Raw genomic sequence first — 23,950 nt, 5'->3', positions numbered from 1 at the left:
CCGTGTGATCCAGTAATTCTACTCCTGGGCACATTCGCAGCAGAGTTGAAAGCAGGGATGCGAACAGATATTTGTGCACCTGAGTTCATAGCAGCATTGTTCACAACAGCCAAGAGACAGAAGCGGCCAAAGGCAAAAACAAAATGTGATGCACACCTGCAACGGACTAGCATGCAGCCGCGGGAGGAATGGAGTTCAGACGCCTGGTCAAACATGGATGGGCCTCGAAAACAGGGTGCTTAGACATCATGGAAAAGTTTCGGTGGTGTTTGCACATCATGAAGATAATTAACGCCACTGAAAGATACACTGAAAAAAATGGCTAAAATGGGAATTTTATATAATATATTTTAAACACAGTTTTTTAAATTTGTAGTGTAATGTTTATGGGGGTTGCAGGGAGCCCAAATCCCCTCTGTGTGCGTACAGGCGGGCGTTGGTGAATGGTTTCCAATGACGTGACGCGGCCTGACTCCTAGGCCGGGTCCTGAGAGGACAGCCAGCGACTACCGAGCTCTGAAGTCCAGCCTCCCCGCAACCTCGCAGAGAAAGGGGACGAGGCCAACAGGGCCTCAGACAGACGAGAGAGCCTGCGCATGCTCCCGGCCCCACCGCGGCCGCCCCACCTGCCTGGGGAGCCCTGTCCGAATCACACATTTGTGAGCAAAATGAGTGGTGTTGCCGCTTTAAGCCACCAAGCCTTTGGGGATTGTTTGTTATGCAACAGCGGCTAAATGGAACAGTAAGCACATTACTTATGTATTCGAATTTATTTCAATTTAATTTGAAAATAATCAGATACAAATAAAACTGCTTCGGACCTCATAAATGCCTCTTGCCAACCAACTGGTAAATTGGGTGATTTCACTCTCGTGGTCTGTGTCCTGCCTCTATGAAGCCAGTGAAGGCGCAAAGGTGCTTTCACCGAATACTGAGTGAACTGGGGGGGACGGGGGGTGGCCCGTGGGGGAGAGCCGGGAACGTAGGTCTGTCTGGAGGGCTGTTTCACCCAGAGGGAAGGATATGGGTTGGGGGGAGAAAGGGCGCTGGAGCTACACAGCATGGTTTCCAACCCAGCGGGGCCAAGTGGGAGGCAAACCTGGTAGGCAGGTCCTTGGAATAAAATCTAGACGGTGGGGAGTCGTGTGGGGGTTTGTATGCCACGCGAGAAGGGGTTTCAGGGGGCTTGAGAGGAAGTTACATGGTCAAAGCCAGAGGCTTTCGGAGCAGGACTGCTAGGGGCTGAAGGGTTACGAGTTAAGCTCAGGACAATTTACAAACAAACCCACCATGTGTCCTCCGCCCAAGATCTCCGCAGTCGCCTTCCCGTGTATGTTCCCCGTCACTTGGTCACTCATTGCAACTCCTGCTCGTCTGTCTCCTCAGGGGCTGTGTCTCCCTGTATGAGTCAGGGTAGGCTCAGCCCTGTAACAAACATCCCCGAATCCATGGGCTCAACTCAACACCAGTTTGGTTCTGGGTCTTCTAACAGTTCGTTGCAGCTGTTTGGTGCACAGACGGCCACCAAGAGAAAAGATCGGAGGAGATTCTGGATCCTGGGCTCCTCCCATCTCCAGGCTCCACCCACCTCTAACCTCAGTCCCCTCCATCCAACCAACAATAAGGACAGAGAGAGGTCATGTCGAGTGGGAGGGTTTTATGAGCCAGGTCTGCAAGTAGGGCGCATCCAGCAACCAGAGCTTCGTCCATGACTGCCCTTACTGCAAGGGAGGCTGGACATGTAGTCTGGCTGGGGGCCCGCAGGAAGAGGAGGAGCCACCCCTGCCCTCCTGCCCAGTGCAAGATGCCTGGCACCGTGCCTGGCACAGGTGTGGAGTCCATGAGTGAATGAATGGTGCTCGGGCTGGGTCCTGGGCACTGGACTGAGTGGGCCCTTTTCGTACAAATGCCCAGGAGGGGGGCCCGGATAGATGCCATCACCCCCATTTGTTAGATGAGGAAATGGAGGCTCTGAGAGCCAAGGCCATGTCACTAGTCAGGCCCGGTCTCAAACCCTGAATCTTCCGCCCCCAAATGTCTCTTCTCTCCACGCCCCTGGCTGCCTCCAGTACCCACACTCGCCAGCTCGAGTCTCATTATCATGAAGGCAGCTCTCCCTTCTAACAATGGACGAACCGTGTTAGAAAGCCGTGGGTTCCTTAGGCTGGCGGCTGTATCTCGCTCATCCCTACGTGCGCCTTGGCCACCAGCACAGCCCTTGGACACAGTCGGTGCTCAAACCATATTTGGGGGATTAATCTGTTCACACAGGCTCAGGCTTCACACTTTGCTGCTTGCGCAGTGTGGGGTTGCTTACAGCGAATAAAAGAGATGGAGGGGATATTTATGAGATGTCCCCTCCTGGGCCGTTAGCGCTGTCTCCCACAGCTGGACCAGCGCCCGCCCTGAGACTCACCCCTGAAGCTCAGACGAGGGCTGTGGCATCTGGGGGCCAAGGCCACGGGTGTGCACCTAGCCCCTGTCAGAGTTAGACCATGAGCCCCCGCCACAGACACAGGTAGCATGCCCTTGCCCCAGCTAGTCCCAGGAAGAGCAGACAGAGGCCGCTGCGGAGGTTCTGTCCGTGGTGCTGAATTCCCTTTAACCCCATCTTTCTCCAACCTAGCAACTAGAGCACCTTGGGGAACCAGGTAAAAACACAGCGTCCCTGGCCCCTCCTTTGGAGATTTGGGTTCTGAAGATCTAGAGCTTAGGGGCTCTGGAATATGTTTTTATCAAGCACCTGTGAGTCTTGGTTCTGGCCCGAGGCTGACGCTTTCACCTACATAGTCATTGTGAAGTGCCTGCTGTGTGCCCAGCACCGTGCCAGATCCTATGAGGTACAGAGATGCATCAGACATGGTCTCTGCTCCATGGGGAATTTACAAAATCATTCGGGACATGTAGGGAGGGGAGGAGGGCCAGGTACACCCTTCAACTTACCCTGCAAGGTAAGTAGGCACCTGAAAACAGTTGTATTCCTGACCATACCATTTGCACCTTTCCCTCGGGCAGGGGTGGGCAACCTTTTTGTGAGTGCGTGCCAAAACCAGCAAAATCTCTGACTCAAAATTCTTCTGCGTGCCAACCCTAATTTTTTGAGAACATGTTACGCCTACTTGATATCTCTTAAGGTGTACGTATGTAAAGAACCTTGAATAATAAAATTCATCCGAGCGACAAAAAACACAGTATATGATGAAAAATACATCTTTTTAAATATATATTTTATTGATTTTTCACAGAGAGGAAGGGAGAGGGATAGAGAGTTAGAAACATCGATGAGAGAGAAACATCGATCAGCTGCCTCCTGCACACTCCCTACTGGGTATGTGCCCGCAACCAAGGTACATGCCCTTGGCCAGAATCAAACCCAGGACCCTTGAGTCCGCAGGCCAACGCTCTATCCACTGAGCCAAACCTGTCAGGGCATACATTTATTTTTTAATGTATACTGATAGTCCAACAGAAAACTTTATGACTCCGTTTGATATTATCCGTGGGACTTTTGCTGCTGCATCACTGATGACAGAGATTTTACATCAGGTTTATATTTCGTGACCTTCAGAGATATGCACGAGCTACTACTTTCATCCGTCAGGCTACTCTTATTACGAGCCTTAACAAAATTCATCACTGAGAACAAAGATTCACAAGCGTATGTGGATGAAACCAAAACAATGGTCGGAACTAGGAAGGCAGGGAGAGTTAAGGCAGAGGCATAGAAACTGCTCTTCCCCTCTCTCGTCAATCCATGTCTATGGTCTTTAAGATAACTTGTTATGAAAAATTATTCATTTATCTAAGATGCACCTACACTGAATTTATCTGAAAAATAAAAAAGTTGATATTAAGAAAAAAATTGTAAATGGAAGATTATAAGAGAGGGTTTCACGTGCCAGCAAAAGTTACTGGCATGCCATGTTTGGCACGTGTGCCAGGGGTTGCCCACCCCTGCCCTAGGGTCTCCACAGGCCTCTCTGCAAGGCAGCATGGGATGCATTCTGCTCCTTCTCACCTCCTCGTAGATCAAGCTCCAGATCCAACATCACTTCCCACATCGAGGCTTCTTGGCCGCTGCTGCCCCGCAGACCCCCAGATGTTAGTCCTCCCTCCTCGTGCCCCGTGGTTGCATGTTACCAAGGACATGCTATGCTGTCCCAACGGGGATTTGAGCTCCCTGTTGAGGGTAGGGCTTGCACCTGAGTCCCCTGTGTCGCCTCTGACCAGGGACATCCCCCCATCCCCCCCAAGGTGAGCAGTGAATTCTTACTGGCTGGCTGGCTGGGGGAAGTGGTAAGTGGCTGGAGGAATGTGTCCAATGACTGTGCCGAGGAGAGTGCTGTGGGTTACAAAGTGCTCAGAACCAAAAGAAATCAGGGTGGCCTGCCGGAGGCGGGGGGGGGGGGGGCGGGGGGGGGGGCGGACCAGGCCACCGGCCAAATGCAAATCAGCAGGGTCAAGGTCAGCCTCTCCTTTCTCTGGCATTTGGGGAGAACAGGAAGTGGAGTCCGGGCAGCTGTTTCTGATGAAAATAGATGTTCTCCGGGCTTGAATGTGGGGCGTGGAGGAGGGGGCAGGGGAAAGAGAACGGGAAGGGGGAGAGCCTCCCAGAGAAAGGGAACATCACAGGCCCTCTCCGCCGCGGTTTGCTTTCTATTACGGAGTTTCCAAGCACCCACCAACGTAAAAAGAATAACATAATGAACCCCGTGTGCCCATCACCAGCTCCAACAACCATCCCCGTGTTGCCATTCTCATTTCATTCTCCCCCCGGGCACCTTGTTAAAAAAGATTCCAGATGTTTTATCATTTTACTTATAAATATTCCCAAAGGTGTCTCTCATATGTTACAACGTCAAGGAAAACCTCCATATTGTTATCACACCTAATAAAACTAACTATTTCTGAATCCCAATCGAATAAAGTCCACGTTCAAATAGTCTCATTTTCCTCAAAAAATGTCTTTTCAGGATCCATTTATTTAACCAGGACCTCAACAAGGTCCATATATTGTATTTTGTTGTCATGACTCTTGATCTCTTCCGATCTCTCAGCTCTCTCTTAGTCCCTCTCCTCCTGTTTTATGCCCTTTGACATGTTGAAGAAACGAGGGGCTTTGCCCTCGTTGTTGGCGGGGTGGGTTGAACCCTCATGGTGTCACTCAGCATGTCCCACTGCTCCCCGTTCCAGAAAATGGGCATTTTGATCGGAGAGCGGCTCTGTGAAGGGTCGATTACTTTGATAAGCAGACCTCCTGGGCGGAGCTGTGCCCTTCCTACTGCATCTACCAGGAGCACTTAGAGTCAGATGTTCCTTTTGGGGTTGTCCGAAGGATGACCAGTGTCACCAGCCTGATCTCCCCATTAGGAAGCCCCCTGCCGCCTTTCACAGAATCTTAAAGCACCCGCAGACCTGGGAGAGATCTGAGGAACCACTCGCTCGCTTTCCTGTTCATCCCACACGATTTGTTGAGCATCTACCGTATGCCAGGCAGTGCGCTGCAGGGACCAGAACCAACACGCTCCCTGGGATCGTGGAGCCGTCGGTCGGATGGGAGCAGACAACCAATACGTGAGCAAGCGGACGCACCAGGAGACGTGTCTGCGAGGGTCAGAGCTCTGCAGAGCGCCACCGTGGAGTGAGGTGGCCACCGTGTCATGGCGGCCAGGGAGAGCCTCCCCAGGAGAGGACACTGGAGCCCGATCCAGCCATGCAGAGATGGGGGTGCCCTCCAGAGAGAGGGCCTGGGCACCCACCAGGAGAAATGGGGTGGCGGGGGGCCAGTGTGCCAGGGCCTGTGCAGTGGGGAGACCAGCATGGAGGCTTCTGTGCAGGTGGGACTGACAAGGGCTGGGACCTGGGTGGCGGAGTAGAGAGGGAGGCCAGCCCAGCACCCCTTTCACCCCCTTTTACAGCCGAGAGCGCTGAGCTCAGAGAGGGCAGGGAGGTGGTGCTTCTTAAGACGCTACCTGCGCCAGGAGCTTCCTGTGCGGCCTCAGAGACCACACAGCTCGCTGTGTCGAAGTCATGGCGCCTGTGTCACAGGGGAGGCCGGCGGAGGTGGAGCCGGGCCCGGAGAGGGTCCTGACCTCCAGAGCCGCCCCACGCTGAGGTGACCCCGGCAGGGCCAGGTGCCTCAAGTCGGCTCTGGCACCCATAGCCCTGTGACCTGGGCCAAGGGCTTCTCCCTCTCTGTGCCTCAGTTTCCTAATCTGCGAAATGGGAGCGACATGTGCCCCAGGGGCACAGCAAGGCCAAGATGGGGTAGTTCAACCTGCCCCTACTCCCAGCGCCTGCCCACGGGCCCACGAGGGTCACCTCAGCACAGAGTACAGGCGGCTGCACACTCTCCCATCCAGACACACACAGGGTTAAACCCAGCCTCCTTCCTCCATCCCAATTCTGATCCTTGCTGACTCTGCCCGCCCCCCCCCCCCCCCGCCAGCTATTTTGGGACAATAGAGGCAGCAGATGGCCTGTACCCTCCACCCGACCCTCAGAATTTGGGAACAGCCTGCGAGTCTGATGCTGCTTCCCTAAGCAGGGCGGCAGGCCGCCTTCCACGTGCAGCGTGGAGAAGACTGGACGGGACCGTGGCTCTGGAGCACACACCACCCCACCCCCCACCCCCCTTCCCCCACCAGGCCACTCCTCCTGGCTCACATCCCACAGACGCAGCCCAGGGAGACAGAAGGCTTGGAAGAGCCCAGCCCTCTGGCTCAGCACCTGACCTGCTGTGTGACCCCGAGCACACAGTGGCCCCTCGCTGGGGCTCAGGCTCCCCCTGGAAAACAGGGCTGAGGCGCTGGGGCTCAGGGGTCCCAGACAGGGGAGCAGCAGGGACCAGTCCTTCGAGGGCTGGACAGTGTGTTCACAGGAGCCCCCACCCCTTAGGCCCTCTCCTCCCTCTTCCCTCCTCCCCAAGCCCAGAACCCCACTGTGACCCTGACTCCACGCATCACCGGGCGTGATTCGGGTGGGAGAAGGCACCTCCCATCCCTAACCCGCCCCAGCCGAGCACCACCGGCCAGCATTTCCCACAGTCACTTCATTCATTCATCCAACCGCTTTGGGACCGACATTCTCAGGGCACTTGCATTTATTCAGCTCCCACCTTGGCTGTCACCCACACACACACACACACACTTTATCCAACACCAGAGGCTGAATCCTTCAGCTCCAAGTTGCCACTCTGCCTTCCCTGATTCCCTGATTCCCTGGCCTCCCCCAACCCAAGCCTGAGGGCAGAGGAAAGGAGGAGTAGCTCCCGCATACCAGCACCTCCTGGCACACACATATTCACACACGTGTACATGTACACCGGTGTGACTGGGGCACAAACACACATGTACACTACACACAAGTCTTAGCACAGACATGTGTAGAAGAAAGAGTACGTGCCTCACACACACCTGTCACACCATGACTCACACACACTAACAGCAGTCACCGTTCTCTGTGCCGGGCTCTGGGCCATGCCCAACACTGCATCGTTCCATCCAGACATCAACCCGGGAAGAAGGTATTCCCTTTCTCATCTACTAGAACAGGAACATCTGGGCAAACAGGCCAGAGAGACCTAGTGGACTCCCCAAGGCTGCCCAGGGAGGGCAGAGCAAGGATGGATCGCTCGGGACCCAAGTCAACGCCACTGTGACAGGCAGACCAAAGACCCGCCCCTTCGGCGACATGTCAGCCGCGTGTAACAAAAACCTGGGCCAAGAGAGACGTGAACAGACAGGGTTTACTTTTCTCACAGAACCGGATGCTAGACAAGACAGGTGCGGAGGGGTGTCCTGGCCTCTGCTTCATGGCCGCAAAGTGGCCGCCCAGAACCCGACATCACACCCACATCCACAGCGGGAAGAGCGAGGGCGGGGCGGCAACACCTTCCCCGACTCCTCCCCCTTGGCTGTGCTCAGTTCACAGGAAGGGACAGCTCTGACTGCAGCAGAGCTGGACACACGGAAGCGCCTAACAGCACGGGGAGCTGAGACAGTGAGCAAAAGGCTCGTCAAGCTTGGCTGGGACCCACGATGATCCATCGTCGGCTCCGGGCAGGCTGACCCTCCAAACAAGACCGGGCCTGTTAGCCAGCGGGGGGCAAGGAGCTGGAGACGGTCAGCAACCACAGCACCTGCCACAGACCCTGCCCTCGCCGCCTTTCTCCCGGTGCCCAGCGGTTGCGGATCAGGCCCAGGGACCCAGGAGTGAGTGGTGGGCCCGGTGCTTGACCCCAGGGAGTGACTGAGAGACCAGAGCTGGGCTGGGACCACCCCCCACCCAGAAGCCCCTGTAATGTTGCTGCGGTTTAAGACTCCTGAGCCCCAGGCCAGCTCAATGGCCTCCACCCTGTTCAATTCAGCCACCCAGGGCCCGTGGGAGCCCAGCCCCTGGGGCCTCTCTGACTCCACCTGGTTCCCGGGCCATCCGACCCACGTCTCCGGAGCCTGGGATGCCTTCACCACCAGTCATCCGATCCTGGGCTTGCCCACCACTCGGGAGCCCCGCCGGGGACTGCCCACCCAGGGCACTGCCGCAGGCCCTCGGGGCTGCCTTGGGAGGCGAGGGACAACCAGAGGCCTCAGCTCCATAGTCACCTGGCAGTTCCGGGCTCATCGGGCCACCAGCTGTGGGCACCAGGGAGTGTCGGGGTAGAGGAGACAATGCAGGGAGCGGAACCTAAGGAGAGACCAGAAACGGACAAGGCGTCACCCCACTCCTACCCTTACCCCGCAGGCCCTGGCGGGGGCAGGGGGCGGGGGGGAGGGCGGGGGGGGGGGGGCGCGCACGTCACAAGGGCGGATTGGAGCGGGGTTTCTCTGCCTCAGCACTATTCACATTTGGGACTGTGAGTTCTTCATTGTGGGGCTGTCCTGTCCATTGCGGGATGTTTAGCCGCGTCCCCTGGACTCTGCCCACTACATGTCGTTAGCATCTCCCTACATGGTAACATTCAAGCATGTCTCCAGGCATGGTCAGGTGTCCTCAGGGGCCCTGGCTGAGAACCGCTGCCTCAGGGACGCCTCCAAGGCCAGCGGAGCCATAGGAGGCCCAGCTGAGCCGGGGCCTTCCAACCCTGCATAGCCTAGCCCAGTCGGCTCCAGCCCCTCAAGCAGAAACCCATGGACCCTAGAATCTTCGGGCTTAGAGAACGTAACAGCAATTATTAAACCTCCTGGCAGCACAGCCACAGTTTGCACACCTCCACTGATGGGGAGCTCACCCCATTAGAAGGAACCCCCTGGCCCCCAGCCCTTGGAATAGTTATGTCTTCTGCCGCCCCCCCCCCGCCCCTCCCCCCGACAGACAGCTGTGCAGAACTTCAGAGCCAGGAGGCCTGGTCCCCCCACAGGTTACATACTTCAGATAAATCCAAAGTCCAGACCCAAGGCCTTGCGGGGAGAAGAATCGGCACCACCCTCCCCTCTTGTCCCACATTCCAGTCCCACTGCCTTCCTCTACCTCCTGGAGCAGGTCTCGTCCCTCCTGCCACCGTGGGTCACAGGCTGTGCTCTGAGCTGCTCCACAGCAGCCAGGGGCTGAGCTGAGCAGCCCCAATCAACCTGGGGCCAGTTTAGGGCAGAACCGGAAGGTGCCCAGGTGACATCTTAGCCCCCATTCCAATCTTCTACCCACAGAAAAGAGCCACTGAAGAGAATCAAGGAAGCAAAGAGCCGACAAAGATCAAATAACAATCCCCCAGCGGGGCCTGCAGGTCCTTCATGGGAGCAGGTCCTTGCTCAGTGAAGACATTCCCCTATCCCAGAGGACCGGGCCTGGGAGGGCCTCCAGATCCACAGCACCCAGCCTCCTGGGGTTACAAAATGGGGAGATTATGGCCCAGAGAGGGCAAGGCACTTGCCCAAGATCACACAGCAAGCCAGCGGTGGAGCAGGGACTAACATCATGCCCTTCACTCCCAGCTCTGTGGTCAGCCCAAGGGCCTCTCTCACAGCCCTCCCTCCTGGCTCGCCCACCTTTGGGTGCCTGGGCTCAGCCCCATTCCTCCCGCTCGACAGTTTCAGCCCCAGACCCACCTGGAGGGGTCCTCCTCGGGGGAGAACGGGCCCTGCAGCTTAATGATGTTGAGCTTCCCCTCAAAGACGCCGTAGCTGAGGGTGACCTGGGCAGGGAGAAGCAGAGAAGACGGGGGAGGGTTGAGGGGTGTTCCATGGGGACGCCACAAGGGGGCAGAATTGGGGGGAAGCAGGAAGGCACAGGAGGCATTTTGAGGGCTCAGAGAGCCTGCCTCTGCGCCTGAAACCCCATTAGCGGAGGGTGCGTCACTGAGGAGCCCCCCGCCAGCACTCTAAGTGTGAAGCGCACCTTCAGGCCCAAATCCCACGGCAGCCCCAGCAGTCCCACTCCCTAGGAGGCTGCCACGATTCCCTCATCCACAGGTTGGGAAACTGAGGCCCGAGAGGGAAGGCATCTTTCCAGTGCGCTGTGTGCCTGGTGGAGGTTTCCCGAGGCTCACTGTGGGGCCCTAGCAGATCCCCCTCCATATCCCAGAGCCTCCGGTTCTCCGCAAGCAGCAGGGACTCGGGATCACGACCCCAGTCCAAGGCTGTCAAGGGCAGTGGCTATCGACTGTCAGCTTAGGGGCCACCCACCAGGGCTGAAATCCCCCTCTGCCATGTACTATTGTGGCCAAGGCTAGTTCTGCTCTCTGGGCCTCAGTTTCTCCATCTGTGGAATGGAAATGTTAGCACCAACCTCCTGTGCGTGTTGTGAGAAACCAGAGAGTCAAAGAAGATAAGGGCCCAGTGTGGTGCCCGGTATAGTGAGTGCCCTGGTTACCCCATTCGGGTGCCCTGGTTACCCCATTCGGGTGCCCCGGTTTGGTTGCCTCAAATCTGTCCCCCTTTCCTGGCTTCAGGCCCTGAGGTGCTAATGGGACCAACCCCACAGCCAGCTCCAGGCCTAGTGACCTACACTAATTCTGGGCGCCGACAGGAGACCCGTCGCAGGACCCAAGCGGGCCAACTGACCAGTGAGCGCAGCCTCGGGATCTGCGGAAGGAGGCACCCTCCTCCTCCGGGGGAGAGAGACCCGGGCTGCCAGCGTGCCAGCAAGGGGGCGACCTGCCTGAGAAGCGGGCCAGCGTGGGGGGAGGCGGGTGAACAAGGGGACAGACCCCTAGAGCCAGGCCCAGCCAGGCCCAGCGCGTCCAGCCAAGCCCTCAGCTTCGCAGGCGCGCGGCCCATAACCGTCCTGCGTTTACCCAGTCCCTGCTGCTTTGCTATCGCTGGCTGCCGGAAGGGCTCTGCTCGCACTGTTGGGCGGAAGATGCCAGGGGCCCCCCAGCCAGGACCACCTACAGGGCTGGAGCCTATGAGCTGGAGAGGAGCATCCGCAAGGCCGAGCCAGTGGGACCTCAGTGGCCATGACCCCTCCCGAGCCTGACTTCATGCTTCAGTGTCCTCACCGAAGACCGGTCCTTCCCAGTGACGTCTGGGTTAGAAGGAGAAGCAGCGAGCAGCGGACAGACAGGGAAGCTCTGAGGAAGGGAGGGAGGGACCGCTGACAAAGGGCAAAGCTGGGAGGGCAGGGCTGGTCCCTTCGGAGGGAAGTGGGGAGGACGGCAGGTGGAAGAAAGGAGAGAGGGACAGGAGGCAGCGGGTCGGGAGCAAGGCTATCTGAACCTGAAGACAAGCTTCGTCTCATCTGGGCAGGTCCTTCCCGCTGGCACTCGGGAGCCAGTTCAGAGATTTTAGCCTCACACCCCTGGAGGTCTGAAGGCGGAGAGTCACGGTATGCCCTCAAGGCAGCGGTTCTCAACCTTCCTCATGCCGCGACCCTTTCATACAGTCCCTCACGTTGTGGTGACCCCCAACCATACAATTATTTTCGTTGCTCCTTCATAACTGTGATTTTGCTACTGTTATGAATCGTCATGTAAATATCTGATAGGCAGGATGTATTTTCATTGTTTCAAACTGAACATAATTAAAGCATAGTGATGAATCACAAAAACAATATGTAATTATAGATGTGTTTTCCGATGGTCTTAGGCGACCCCTGTGAAAGGGTCGTTCGACCCCCAAAGGGGTCGCGACCCACAGGTTGAGAACCGCTGCCGTAAGGGGTCCTCTGCCACCCTGGGCCTCAGTTTCCCTGTCAATAGGGGGACGGCCCAAAACATGAGCACCTCCCCACTGCCACGTGCCCTGGGGCCGCTCACCTGCTCCGGGAGCTGGGCAGCCCCCAGCAGCTGCAGGGTCTCCAGGTGGGAGTGGAAGAGGGGGCTGGGCTGCAGGTGGCCACCCAGCTTGCACTCGATTATGTAGCCCACAGTGCAATCGTCAGGGAGCCGGATGAGCGCAGATGTGTCCACGAAGCGGGGGCCGCTGAGGGGTAGAGCCGTGCTATGGCCACTGGCCTGGACCCTCAACACCTAGAGCCCACCCTGCCTCCCAGAAGGCTCTCCTGGGACCAGCTGGCAGAGCAGAGCCTCCTGCATACGGTGTGACCTGGGCTGTCGCTTAAGACCTTCCTGCTGGAAAGTCCCCATGCATACACCAAGCGCCACCTGCTCTCAGCAGCCCCCACCCTCCCCCACCCACCTGGGGGGCTCTGCTTACCTGGCCCATGGGGCCATCTTCAAAGCCAGTTTCCGGCTGATGCAGAAGCCAGCACCCCCAGTGGCAAACCAGAACTGGACCAGCCTCTAGGGGGAGAGGAGGGGAATGAGCCTGGGGGAGGGGGGAGGAGGGTGGGGGCAACAGCCAGGACACCCCTCACCACCATCTAGCATGGCTCCAAAGCTTTTTCACTCACACTTCACTCGAGTCTTGCTACAGCCTACCATTATTATGCCCTTTTTATAGATAAGAACACTGAGGCCCAAAGTCACATCGCTAATCAAGGGTCTAACCAATTAGACCAGTTAATTGGTTGGATTCCAGTTTAAAAGGGCGGGTGTGCTCTCGGTGTGCCCTGCACGCCTTCCCCTCTTCCCCAGGGAAATGTCTTCACCTTCCCCCATGTGGCTTGAGAGGGGCTACCAAGCACAGCACCTGCTCCCCTAGGCCACAGAGGTGGGCAGGAATGATCACAGGGCCACACCTCTGGACCAGGTGATTGGCTCAGCCACAGGCACATCACTTAAGCCAACCAATCAGAACCCTTTCCTGAGCTTTCTACGCAACTGTGAGGAAGAGATGTTTTCGCCAGGCTCGCAAGCTGTAACCCTGATGCCACCTGCTTGGGGACACATACACCTACTGCTCCTGCCACTCCGACCCCCTGGGACCACGAGCACTTTTCCACAAAAGAGAGAATGAGACTCACTGAGTAAAGAGAACAGGCAGGCCTGTGAGCCCCTGAGGCCAGAAACCCCTTGACATCTCAACCTCAGGAACCAATCACATCCCTCTGGGATTTGAACCCCCTTCCGCCCCTGCCCAGCATCACCGAGGCCTCCTCTAGCTCCTCTGCGAGGCCCCGTGAGTTCACCCTGGAATTTCCCTAAGGCTTTTGAGAAACACTGGACCCTTTGAGCTGTACCATCCCTTGGTCAAGCCAATTCCCTACGGTTACCTCCTCCCGTGTGCACAGTTGTTGCTTCGTTGATGCATGTGGCATGGGGCTGCATCTCCCATGACGCAGCCGTGAGAAGAAGCCTCAGCAGGGAGTTGGGAAGCCTGGGTCCCCAGCTTCCCCCACTTTAAGAAAGTCACTGCCCCTCCCTGGGCCTGATTTGTCACCTGTGAGCACGACACTGGCTCTAAGTTCTAAATCGGACGGTTCCCCTGGCCCGGAGCATCCTCCTAAAACCTCTGTGAGCTGACCTCGGGGAACACTGCCCTCCTACAGGGAGGTCAGGGCTCAACAAGGTGGAATGAATGGCTTCTTAAGGACCAGACACACAGGAGGTGCACAATAGATGCTTGTTTAATGAATTGATGGTAATTATAGTCGCACCAGCAGTAACACTGTAACCGCCGGGCCCTGAGCACTGGCTGTGCCGAGGGCTATGCGCAGATGAGGAGCCCAAGATGCACAGAAGTGAAGTCACTTGCCTGAGGTCCCAGCACTGGGACTAACCCCAAGCCAGTGATCTTGCCCTTTTTTCTGTCCCACACTGGCTGGTCCCAGGCTCTGAACAGGCTGGGAAACAGGGGCGGAGTCCTGGCATCCCACGGGTGGGGTGTGTGCCGAGGAGGGCATTTGTGCACATTGTTGGGGACTGGGCCTGCGTGTGCCCCGCAGGGGGCTGAACCCGCTCAGAGATGAAGGCTGCGTTGGGTACCGACTGCTAACACTTAACTAGTATCTATTACATACCAGCTCCCATTCCAAGCACTTGGATGGATGCCACTTGATTCTCTCTCTTTTTTTGCTCTCAACCCTATGAGGAAGAGACTATTCCCACCCGTTTCACAGATGAGAAAACTGAGGCACAGCGAGGCAAGGAGACTTCAATCAAGGTCATGAAGCCAAGAGGTGGCAGGGCTGGTGAGTGAACCCAGGGAGTCCGGCTCTCCACCTCTGAGGTCAGGGGTGAGGTGGTGTGGGAGCCTGGGGGACCCCTCAGCTCACCTGAAATCGACTCACATACACACACCCTGGGGCCCCGGAGGATTTAATTAGGACTCGGAGGCTGATTAGCTGCTGATAATTAAGGTTTTGTGTTGCTTGCTCTCTTGGTTTCCCTAATGAAGCAGATGGTGACCGAGGGAGGAGACAGCCCCATGCGGGCCCAGCGCCTGCTGCAGACGCTGCCTCCTGAGAAGCACAACTTGCCTTTTCCTGGAGGCCAAGGCCCCCCACACAGAACCCCCAGTGGCGTCCTGGGGCAGGTGGGAACTCGGGCAACTTACCTGTACTCAAAAATTCTCTGCTCATCTGAAAGTCAAATTTAACAGGTATCTGGTTTTGTTTATTTGTTTTCTCAACCCGGGAGCCCTAATCAGTGTCCACCCAGGCCGGAGCGGAAGCTGGCGCTGGGGGCCCTGTTACGTCAGGGGTCAGCTCTCCAGTCGCAGGTTAGTGAAGTCTGAAGGGAGGGGGGCCCTAGGGGAGGGGAGCGTTCAGGGGCCGAGGCCTGGGCAGTTAGCCTGCCGGCCCGGCAGTATTCGCATTTGAACAACCTGTACCACCACACGATGCACCAGGTGGCTAGGAGCCCAGCTCATCCCCACTGCTCCCCCGTGGCCAAGGCCCGACCTTGTCTCTCTGCCTTCCTGGCATGAGCTCAGTCTCCCCATTCCACAGAGGGTCAGAGGTAAAGCCACCAGCTTGACACACAGCGAGACCCAGAAAACCCACCGCCTCGTCCACAGCCCTGCCCCCAGCCTGGCCCCACCCCAAACCCCACAGTCCAGGCTGCCCCCTGGCTGGTGGCCAGGGCCCGAAGATGCCAGGGAGGGACCGACCGACCGTGCGATTGTGGGGCTGCGGCTCCACAGCGTGGATGGGCCGGTTCAGGCTGGGCCGGCCTATATACACATCCAGCGTCTGCGGAAAGGCTTTTAGCAGCTTCAGCAGCGCCCTTGCGTTGACATAGTTGTCATCATCCACGTGGCAGAACCACCTGTGGGGATGGGAGGGGGACAAGGAGCTTGGAGGGGGCTTCCCAAGGGCTGCCAGCTGCTGTGCCCCCATAATCTATAATAATCTAAATAATAAAAGCATAATATGCAAATCAATCGAACGGCCAAACAGCTGACAACCATCCGGACGACCACGCTATGACACCCGCTGCCCCCAGGCCAGCCAAGGCAGGTGCGATGGGATTGGCTGGGGGCCCCGCCATTGCCCCATGATTGCCCCAAAGAGAGAGGCCCAGGCCACGGACCAGTGGGCTGGGCAGGTGGGCGGGGCCTCCCTCTGCAGGGGCAGGAGGTAGGAGGGGGCGATCCATCCCAGAGCCCTGGCCGGGTGGGCAGGGCCTATCTCTTTGGGGGCAATGGATCGCAGAGCCCCGTGATCAATTGTCCCAAAGAGGGAGGCCCTGGCTACCCTGCAGCGGTGCTGTGGTGGGTGGGCGGGGCCTCCCTCTGTGGGGCAATGGATGAGGGAGGGGGCTCCCAGACTGTGAGAGGGTGCAAGCCAGGCTGAGGGCCACACCGCCCCCACCCCCCACCCGCACGAATTTCATGCACCAGGCCTCTAGTCAATCAATAAACAGTTACCGGGTGGGGGTGGCTCTGTGCCAGGCAGCATCTGTGTAAGCTCCTGAAGCAGATCTGCCCATTTAACCAGTGGGGACTAAGACTCAGAAAGGTTAAGACACTTGCCCCAGGTCACACAGCCAGTGAATGGCAGGATTTGAACCTGGACAGTCTGCCCAAAGACAGACCATAGGAGGCCTTACACGGCGAAATTCACAGGACCCAGGCGACGTCACTGTTTTGGCACAACACCCCGTTCAAGAAGTGGCCTGGGGCGAAGGTTACACCTGCCCTCGGAGACCCAGACGCACTCACCGCAGTCCACTGGCCAAGAAGGCATCCAGCTCAGCAGCCATCTTGCAGGACAGGGCTGGGTGGCTGTGCTCCGCAGAGCAGTTGGTGACCACTAGGTGGGGCCCTGGAGAAGGGAGGACAAGTGTGAGGCCCCTGCCCGCCTCCTCCCCACAGCTCTGCACACAGGCCCCGTGACAGGGCGGAGCAGGGCCAGTCCACCACTCCCCTTTCACACACGGGGAAACTGAGGCCAGGGAGGGCTGGCCTGCCCAGGACCCCACAGCTGATGGACTTGTCCAGCACAGCCCCTCCCCACACCCACACCCATTTCCGGGGAAGAAGCTGGCTCTGGGCTGGGGCCAAGGGGAATCCCCACAGGCCAAGAGTAGGCAGCCCTGTTTTCCGGGGACTCCCAGGCCAGGGCAGCCACCCCCAGGCAGGCGGTTACCCAGTCTCTCCTGGAGGCCTTCATCCCGGCTGTCAGTGAAGACAAAGGTCTGGAAAGAAGAAGGAAGAGTCAGGGTGGGGCTCCGCCAGGGGGAGTGGGAGGCGGGGAGGGGTGCCTGCAGCCCGAGGGTCCACCCGGCCAGGTAGACACACACAGCAGACCCCGCTGCTCCTTCATGGAGGGGCACACACCCTCGCCCAGTCACACCCTCCCTTAGGACAGCCTGACCTTCTCAGCGACACCCCCATGCTACACACACACACACAACTGCGGGGGCTAAAGAAATAGGAATACTTCCCCTCCCGCCTTCTACCTTCTTCTAGCTGGGCTAGTAACCAAATTAACAGAGAGAAAACCATAGGAGAAAGTCATGGTTTTAATACAGGTGCATGGGGAATCCACAGAGCCCTGAGAGTTTCGAGCACAGTGGGGCAGCATTGGGTAGATAAGACATTTTGGAGGAAGGAGAAAGGGAGGCATTGGATTTCAGGAGTGAGAAAGGGCCATTTGCAGGTAGTTAAGGAAGAGCAGCGGGACCCAGGAGGTGTCTGGGGAACTGTGAGGTGAAGATTCTTAAGGTGATTGAGCCAAGGCCCCCACCGAAGGCAGGCAGGAAAGGGGGAGGGGCAAGGCCCCTCGGGTCTGCTTCTTCAGCAGCAGCTGCAAATCCCTGTCCCAGGGAGCAGCCACAGGGTGGCAACACCTCGGTTCCCTCCACAAGCCACCTTCTGCAGACACGCAACTTCACTGTGTGCACCCACCCACCCCGCTCACTCACGCGGCCCTTCACAGACCAGCACCCACAGGGACCCTGTCAGTCGCGCGCCCCTGGCAGAATCACACACACACACACACACACACACACACAACACAGAGTCCCACCTGGCTCCTTCTCAGTCACATATACACAACCCTACACAGCGTCAGGAGACAGACTGCGTGAAAAGACCCCCAAGCTGGGCTACTGCGTCACTTAGGGAGCAGCCCCAGCTTCACAGCCACACAAAACCCCTGTGGAGTGTGGGGGCGCCACGCATCTCAGAAATCCTGCATCCTGCCCCCATGCAGCTCTCCCAGGTGGACAGGCCCCCCACCAGGGCCTTTCACACTCCTGGTCCCGACGAAATGTGGAAACAGGTGTTCCGTCTGTCCCCCGCACAGATGGCAAAACTGAGGCGACGTAAAGGACCAAGGCATGTGGCAGTTGGCAAGTGGAGCCGGGATTCAAACCCACAGGCCTGGGGCCACTCCCTACTCCCAAATCCCGGCCACCCTGGGGGGAAGGCACCTCAGGCCCAGAGCCTCAAGCCTGAGCTCCGAGCTCCCCGGATCTGTACTTTCTCCTGGTCTCCCCATCATTCTGAGATCAACACCTGGGGGTCACTGTGCCTCCTCTCTCTCTCACACCCTCCCCTCTATCCAGTCTGTCAGCTAACCCTTAACCTTTAAATGACCCAAGATGCAACTTGTCCCCACCAGCCTCACAGCCCAGGCTGCACTGCGGTCCAGCCCACCCTCCCTGTCACCTCCCGCCTGCTTTCCGCGTCACCTTTCGCCCGGGCTCCCTGCTCCTCCTGCCCCAACCCCAAGTCTGTTTTCAACACAGCCCCCGAGGGAGCCAGTAGACCAGCCGGCCTCCCCCGCTCCTGGCGGACTTCTGCCACCAGATAGTGGAACTCTCCTAGAGTGGGGAGCCGGAGCCAAATGGGCCAGGGAATGTTTGTGGAGGGCCAGGAACGGGAATGAACGGAGGGGTCCCACAGCAGGCCTGGGGGCTGGGCAGGCGCATGGGAACCCTGAGGTTGGCACAGGGCAGCGGGCAGTGTCCTCTGAGCAAGGGTTGCATTTGATTTGTTTAAAGAGGGGGCCCTGACAGTGGCTAAAATCTCGCAGGAAAACAAAGGGACAGGCAGCCTGCTGGGGGGAGGGGAGGGGGCTGGAGGGCCATCTGCTCCAGAGGCGGGAAGTGAGGGGCTGCGCTGCTCCCCACCCCTCCCTCCCCCAGCCCCGCCCCAGCCCCGCCCCAGCCCTGGAGGGGACTGTGGGGAAGAGAAAGGCTCCTCTCGGGTCACAGAACACGCCTCCCCCAGCCCACCCCTGCTGCCTGGGACAAAGGCCGCGCACGAGCCCCAGCCGCTGCCACAAAGGCCCACCTGCCACCCGGCCGCCCTTAACCAGCTGGGGTGGGCACCCAGCCCTGGAGTTAACCAGCTCGGGCCAGCTCCCGATGGCAGAGCTGCGATGGCAGAGCTGCGAGAGGTGCCAAGACCCTCCCGTCCTGTGCAGATGGGGAAACTGAGGGCTGGAAGCGGGAGGGCTTTGCCAAGGTCACAGCGAGAGAGGAGCCAAGGGCTGGAGAGGCAGCGAAAGTGGGTCTCCCTGCCCCCCCACCCCACCCCCCTCCTCTTCCTCCGGTCGAGCCTCCTTCCTTTTTTCACCTCTGCCCTGAAAGACAAGATTCGGGGCTCCGCCCCTTGCACTGGGGGGCGAGGGCGGGAGTTCTGCTGAGTGAGTCCATCTCCCACCCCTGTTAACTGGGCTCATTTTCCTCGCCTGTGCAAGGGGAATATCCAGAGTGTCAGGCAGGGACACTCTCCTCTCACCCCTTTAGTTCTTCTGGCCGGCCCGATCGGTCAAACAGCACATTAACAGGAGAAAATCGAATGTTGATAGCTGCACACCATGAAAAGTCCCAAAATAGGGAGGCTTCTGGACTGAGAGGGGGAGGCAGGCAGTCCAGAGTTAGATGAGAAGGAGCAAACATTTGCTAAACAGATTCCTGCAGGGCCACCAGCAATGGACACAAGGGGAATGTAGGGAAGAGCTCTTCATGCGCAGAGGTGGCTGTGCTAAGGCTCCTGCCCCGGGCCAGCTTTTTCTCTCCTGCCGGGGTCCAACCCCAGCGGGTCCAGGGGTCCCCAAAGGCGTGGACGGAGTCGGCGAAGAAGGAATGACACGGGGACAGCGTTCAGTTGATCAGCAGCCTAGCCAGGATCTCCAGCCAAGTTCTGGTCTTGATCTCCAGAGAGGCTCTGCTTCGGATCTCCAGCGAGGTTCTGTAGCCATGTTCCTCGCTAGGTTCTCCAGCCAGGTTCTGTCCAGGCTCTCCAGTCAGGTTCAGTGTCCAGGTTCCAGTCAGGTTCTCCTGCCAATCTCTGTAGTCAGGTTCAGTCCAGGATCCCTTGCCATGTTCTCCCGCTAGGCTCTGTCTCTAGGCTCCGAGGCCAGTCCCTCTCCAGGATCCTCCGGCATGCTCTCTCCAGCGAAGTTCTTCTGTCTCTAGGCTCCGTGTAGATTCTGTCTTCTTGATTCTGTCTCCTGAGTTCTGAGTCTTTCTGTCTTGTTACAACTGTATTTATACCAGTTGATTCAATCCTATCAATCTCTATTACAAAGGTTAGGGCGTTTCTTATCTCCATTCCAGGGAGAAAAGATTATGTAGTTTAAGCATGATTGTTCGTAGTTAAAGGGATTAATTACCCGCCTGGCACTTAGTTGAGGGGTTTTATTCCCTCCCTAACTTCAGGGGAAAATCCCTACCTGGGGATTCAACCTTTCTCGGAGAGGTGACTTTGGTTAAAACACAGCGCCAAGAAGGTGAGCAAACATATTAAGAAAAGTATGCCATATATGCCAGGTCCCTTGAAACAGCAAGGATGGACCGGCTCCCGGCACTCTCCCCGTCTCCTTAGGCACGAAAGGCGGGTCTGAGCCTCTTCCTGAGTATGTTTCAGCTCGAAACCCTCTCCATGCCAGGGTGGCCCATTGTGGGGACACTAGGAAGGGCCACCGACCCCATAATGGCTACCACGTGGGGTCGTTGGGAGGGTTAGGTTGAGTGATGCCTCTGACTCGCGGCTCCTTGGATGCTGAGCGGGTTCTCCCCCTGGCTGCCGGGTGGCACCTGGGATTGAACTGGGGACACAGAGGGGTTGGCTGCTTGCCTCTCCTCTCCCGGCCTGGTCCTGCCAGGCCCACCCGCCCGGGCTGGAGGCCCAGGACCCTTTCCTGCAGCCCAGTGACCAGGCAGCTGGATCCCGGGTCTCGGCAGGGAAGACAGGGCCCTGGCCAAGAGGTGGGGGCTGGTCCCACTGGGCTCTATCCCCTCAGGCCTTCAGGGTGACACACAGGCAAGTACTTCCTCCCCTTGGGCCTCAGTTTCCTCATCCGGGACAAGGGCACCCCCATGGTGATCCAGACAAGACAGGAAGGGGCCTCAGACCACGTGAGGCCACACTCCCGGGCACACACAGACTCAGCGCCATAAACAGGAAGGTCTGCGGGGAGGCCAGGCTCAGCGACTTCCGCCAGTAGAACCAGAACTTCCCCCAGACGAGAAGCTGTGTGTGGGGGGGGGGGTGAGCAAGGAAGAGCCTGGGGTGCTGGGGGCCCCGTGGGGAAGTGTCAATCCAAGGATCTAGGATATCAGGGCCAGGAACTTGGGATGGGGGGATCCTCTCCCCAGGGGGCCCTGGCCTCTTCCAGGCATCACCTGCCCCCATCCTCGGTCCCCAGGAGTCCCCACGCCCCTCTGAAGGCCCAGTCACTTCCTTCCCTGAGCCACCGCCAAAATGGAGACAGCACATGCGTGTGTGTGCGTGTGTGTGTGCATGTGTGTGTAAATCTGACCCCACTCACCTTCCCCAGAGATGGTTCCCAACACCCAAACCACTGACTTTGCTTGAGGAGGGTGATGGTTGAGGGAAAGAGAAGAACCAGGAGGGACTCAGCTTGTAGAGCCGCCTCTGGGGGAAACAGAGGCACAAGCCCGTCACCCACGTGCGTCTTGTCAACATGTCTAGCACTGACACTGGCTCCACACGTGTCAGTGCACACACATGCGCACACATGCACACACACGCACACACAATCCCACATGCTGAGCCGGCCCTACCCCGACCTCTGCCTCAGCCTCCACAGTCACAGCATGTCCCCTCCCCCCTCCCTCGGAAACTGCCCCACAGGAAAAGAGCCAGGGGGTCAGGGCGCTCCCCTGGCACACCCTGGGCACCAGAGTCGTGGGTGCAGGGGCTGCTGGGAATTTTGAGAGGATGCCTCCCATTCCACCCTCTCCCGACAGGCCCCACCAGATGGTCCCCCCCTCAGGGGCTCACCCCTGTTCTCACAGCACCAGGGCCTGCACTGGGGCAGCCTGGCCAGGCTCATGTCAGCCAGGACCCCTTCGAGGCCTCTGCCCCCGCTGCCCCACACTCACCCCTGCCCCTAGTGCCAGGCTGGGCCAGGCTGGGCAGGAGTGAAGCCGGCACCGGCACAGCCAGGGAATAGAGGATCCCAGGGGGGACCCAGAAGTCAGGGGCATGAGCCCTGCCTGGCCCCTAAAAGAGACGGAGCAGCGGGCCTGAGGGGTAGCTCACCCCAGGGCCAGGGAGGGCACAGCCAGGACCGCAGGAGCCCCCGGATCCTGGGAAGAAGGGGGAGTGGGCAGGTGGGGGAGCCGCTCCTCCCCAAGGCTGCCAGGGACCCCAACCCATAGAAAAGCCTTAGAGTCCCGCAGGCCAGGGGCCACTCCTGGGGCCCACGGTCACCAGCGTGTCACCTGTTCCCTGGTCCTGGAGACCCACGTGTCCAGCAGCAGGTCCAGGCGAGAGCGGTGGAAGGCGCGGGTCGTCTTGACGGCGATGTAGACGTCCTGCAGCTGCAGCTCCGGGGGCGGCGGGCTCGGTGGGCTCAGCCTGGGGGTCTCCTGCACGCTCTTCGGGGACCGGCTCACGTGGTAGCGAAGGGAGAGGAGCCCCAAGCACAGGAGGGTGAGGAGGGCTCCTGCCAGGCCCCGGAGGAGCCGGCACTGCATTGGCCCCGGGACCCCAGACAGCTCGGCCCCCAAATCCCAACTGGACGGGGAGGGGCTCTGACAAAGACAAAAGTCTGGCAGGCATCGGGGGCCAGCCAGGAGGGGAGAGCTGGGCGCTGGAGCTCGGGCCCCAGAGGCCGAGCCACGGCAGCCCCTCTGCCTCTGCTCCGCCAGCCCTCCACCTGCTCTGGCCACCCTCCCCACCGCAGCCCGCCCCGCTCTGGGGCTGCTGGCCCCGCCTCTCCCTCCAGCGCAGCCCAAGGGGCGGGACCAGCCCATGGGAGCCCCAGAGGTGGCAGCTAAAGAGGCAGCTGAAGGGACAGCCCCATTCCTGCCAGCTGCTGCAGTGGGGGTGGGGCAACAACAAACCCTCCGTGCCAGGGTGGAAGGGAGGGGCCCTCCGGCCTGCCCACTCCCCAGAGACCGCCCGCTGAGCTCATTCAACACCCATTGTGTTGTGGTGCCCTGCTCTCCGGCCTCCCAGCTTTTGCTCAAGGTTCCTCCTCCTGGATGCTCTCCAGGCATCCTCACCCATGTTCCCTCCTCCAGGAAGCCTTCTCTGATGCTCTCCCAACTTCCTGGGCTCCCACAGTGGTTGGCTCAGCCCCTTTGGTCTTCACAACAGCACTAGGATGGCTACTCCCAGGTTAGAGCTGACACGTAAGGCACAGAAGGATCTAAAATGGCCCAGGTGGTGTGGCTCGCTGGATGAGTGTCGACCTATGGACCAGGAGGTCATGGTTTGATTCTTGGTCAGGCCATATGCCCAGGTTGCAGGCTCGACGCCCAGTAGGGCGCGTGCAGGAGGCAGCCAATCAATGATTCCCTCTTACCATTGCTGTTTCTCTCTCTCCCTCTCCCTTCCTCTCTGAAATTAATAAAAATAGTAGTAAAAAAAAAAAAAAAAAAGATTGGTTTTCCTTTACACTCTCTCCAGTCCTAATGGAGGGCTGGGCCACAGCAGGCCCAGCTCAGCCAGCTCAGTCCACAGCCACACGGTACTTCCTTATATGCAATTAATAAATATTTACTGAGCTGCTATGTGCCAGGCACTGTCCTAGACACTGTAGATTCGGCGAATAAAAGAGAAGAAATCTCTGCCCTGATGGTCTCACGAGGAAGACAGGCAATAGGTAAGTAAAATGTACAGGCGCGGGGAGATGAACGTGCTATGGAGAGAACATAGCAGAAAAGGATCCTGGGAAGCTGCTGGAGGGAAGGGATTGGGATTTACTTATTATTTATTTTTTTAGTATGTTTTCATTGAATTTT

The 23,950-nt window shown here is 58.4% G+C and overlaps 1 protein-coding gene across 3 annotated transcripts; it reads right to left on the bottom strand.

Moving 5' to 3' along the window:
- Positions 1-1,050: 1,050 nt before the first annotated feature.
- On the bottom strand, positions 1,051-22,916 carry MFNG (MFNG O-fucosylpeptide 3-beta-N-acetylglucosaminyltransferase). 3 transcript variants are annotated; one of them, XM_059681610.1, is made up of 8 exons: positions 22,424-22,914; positions 16,867-16,915; positions 16,440-16,542; positions 15,391-15,544; positions 12,591-12,676; positions 12,191-12,356; positions 10,044-10,129; positions 1,051-1,399 (listed from the first exon to the last, which is right to left on the bottom strand). In XM_059681610.1, exons 1-8 carry the CDS (start codon positions 22,676-22,678, stop codon positions 1,351-1,353), a joined length of 948 nt encoding a protein of 315 aa, XP_059537593.1. In that variant the 5' UTR covers positions 22,679-22,914; the 3' UTR covers positions 1,051-1,350. The 3 variants fall into 3 exon arrangements, with proteins under 3 accessions (XP_059537593.1, XP_059537592.1, XP_059537594.1); XM_059681609.1 differs by lacking the exon at positions 1,051-1,399 and adding an exon at positions 7,728-8,685 and having other exon boundaries at positions 22,424-22,912; XM_059681611.1 differs by lacking the exons at positions 1,051-1,399; positions 12,191-12,356 and adding an exon at positions 7,728-8,685 and having other exon boundaries at positions 22,424-22,916.
- Positions 22,917-23,950: the final 1,034 nt, after the last annotated feature.

Source organism: Myotis daubentonii, chromosome 2, assembly GCF_963259705.1.
Source record: "Myotis daubentonii chromosome 2, mMyoDau2.1, whole genome shotgun sequence".
Taxonomy (NCBI): Eukaryota; Metazoa; Chordata; class Mammalia; order Chiroptera; family Vespertilionidae; genus Myotis; species Myotis daubentonii.
Note: the sequence above shows the minus strand (reverse complement) of the source record. Positions and strands in the feature narration are given on the sequence as shown.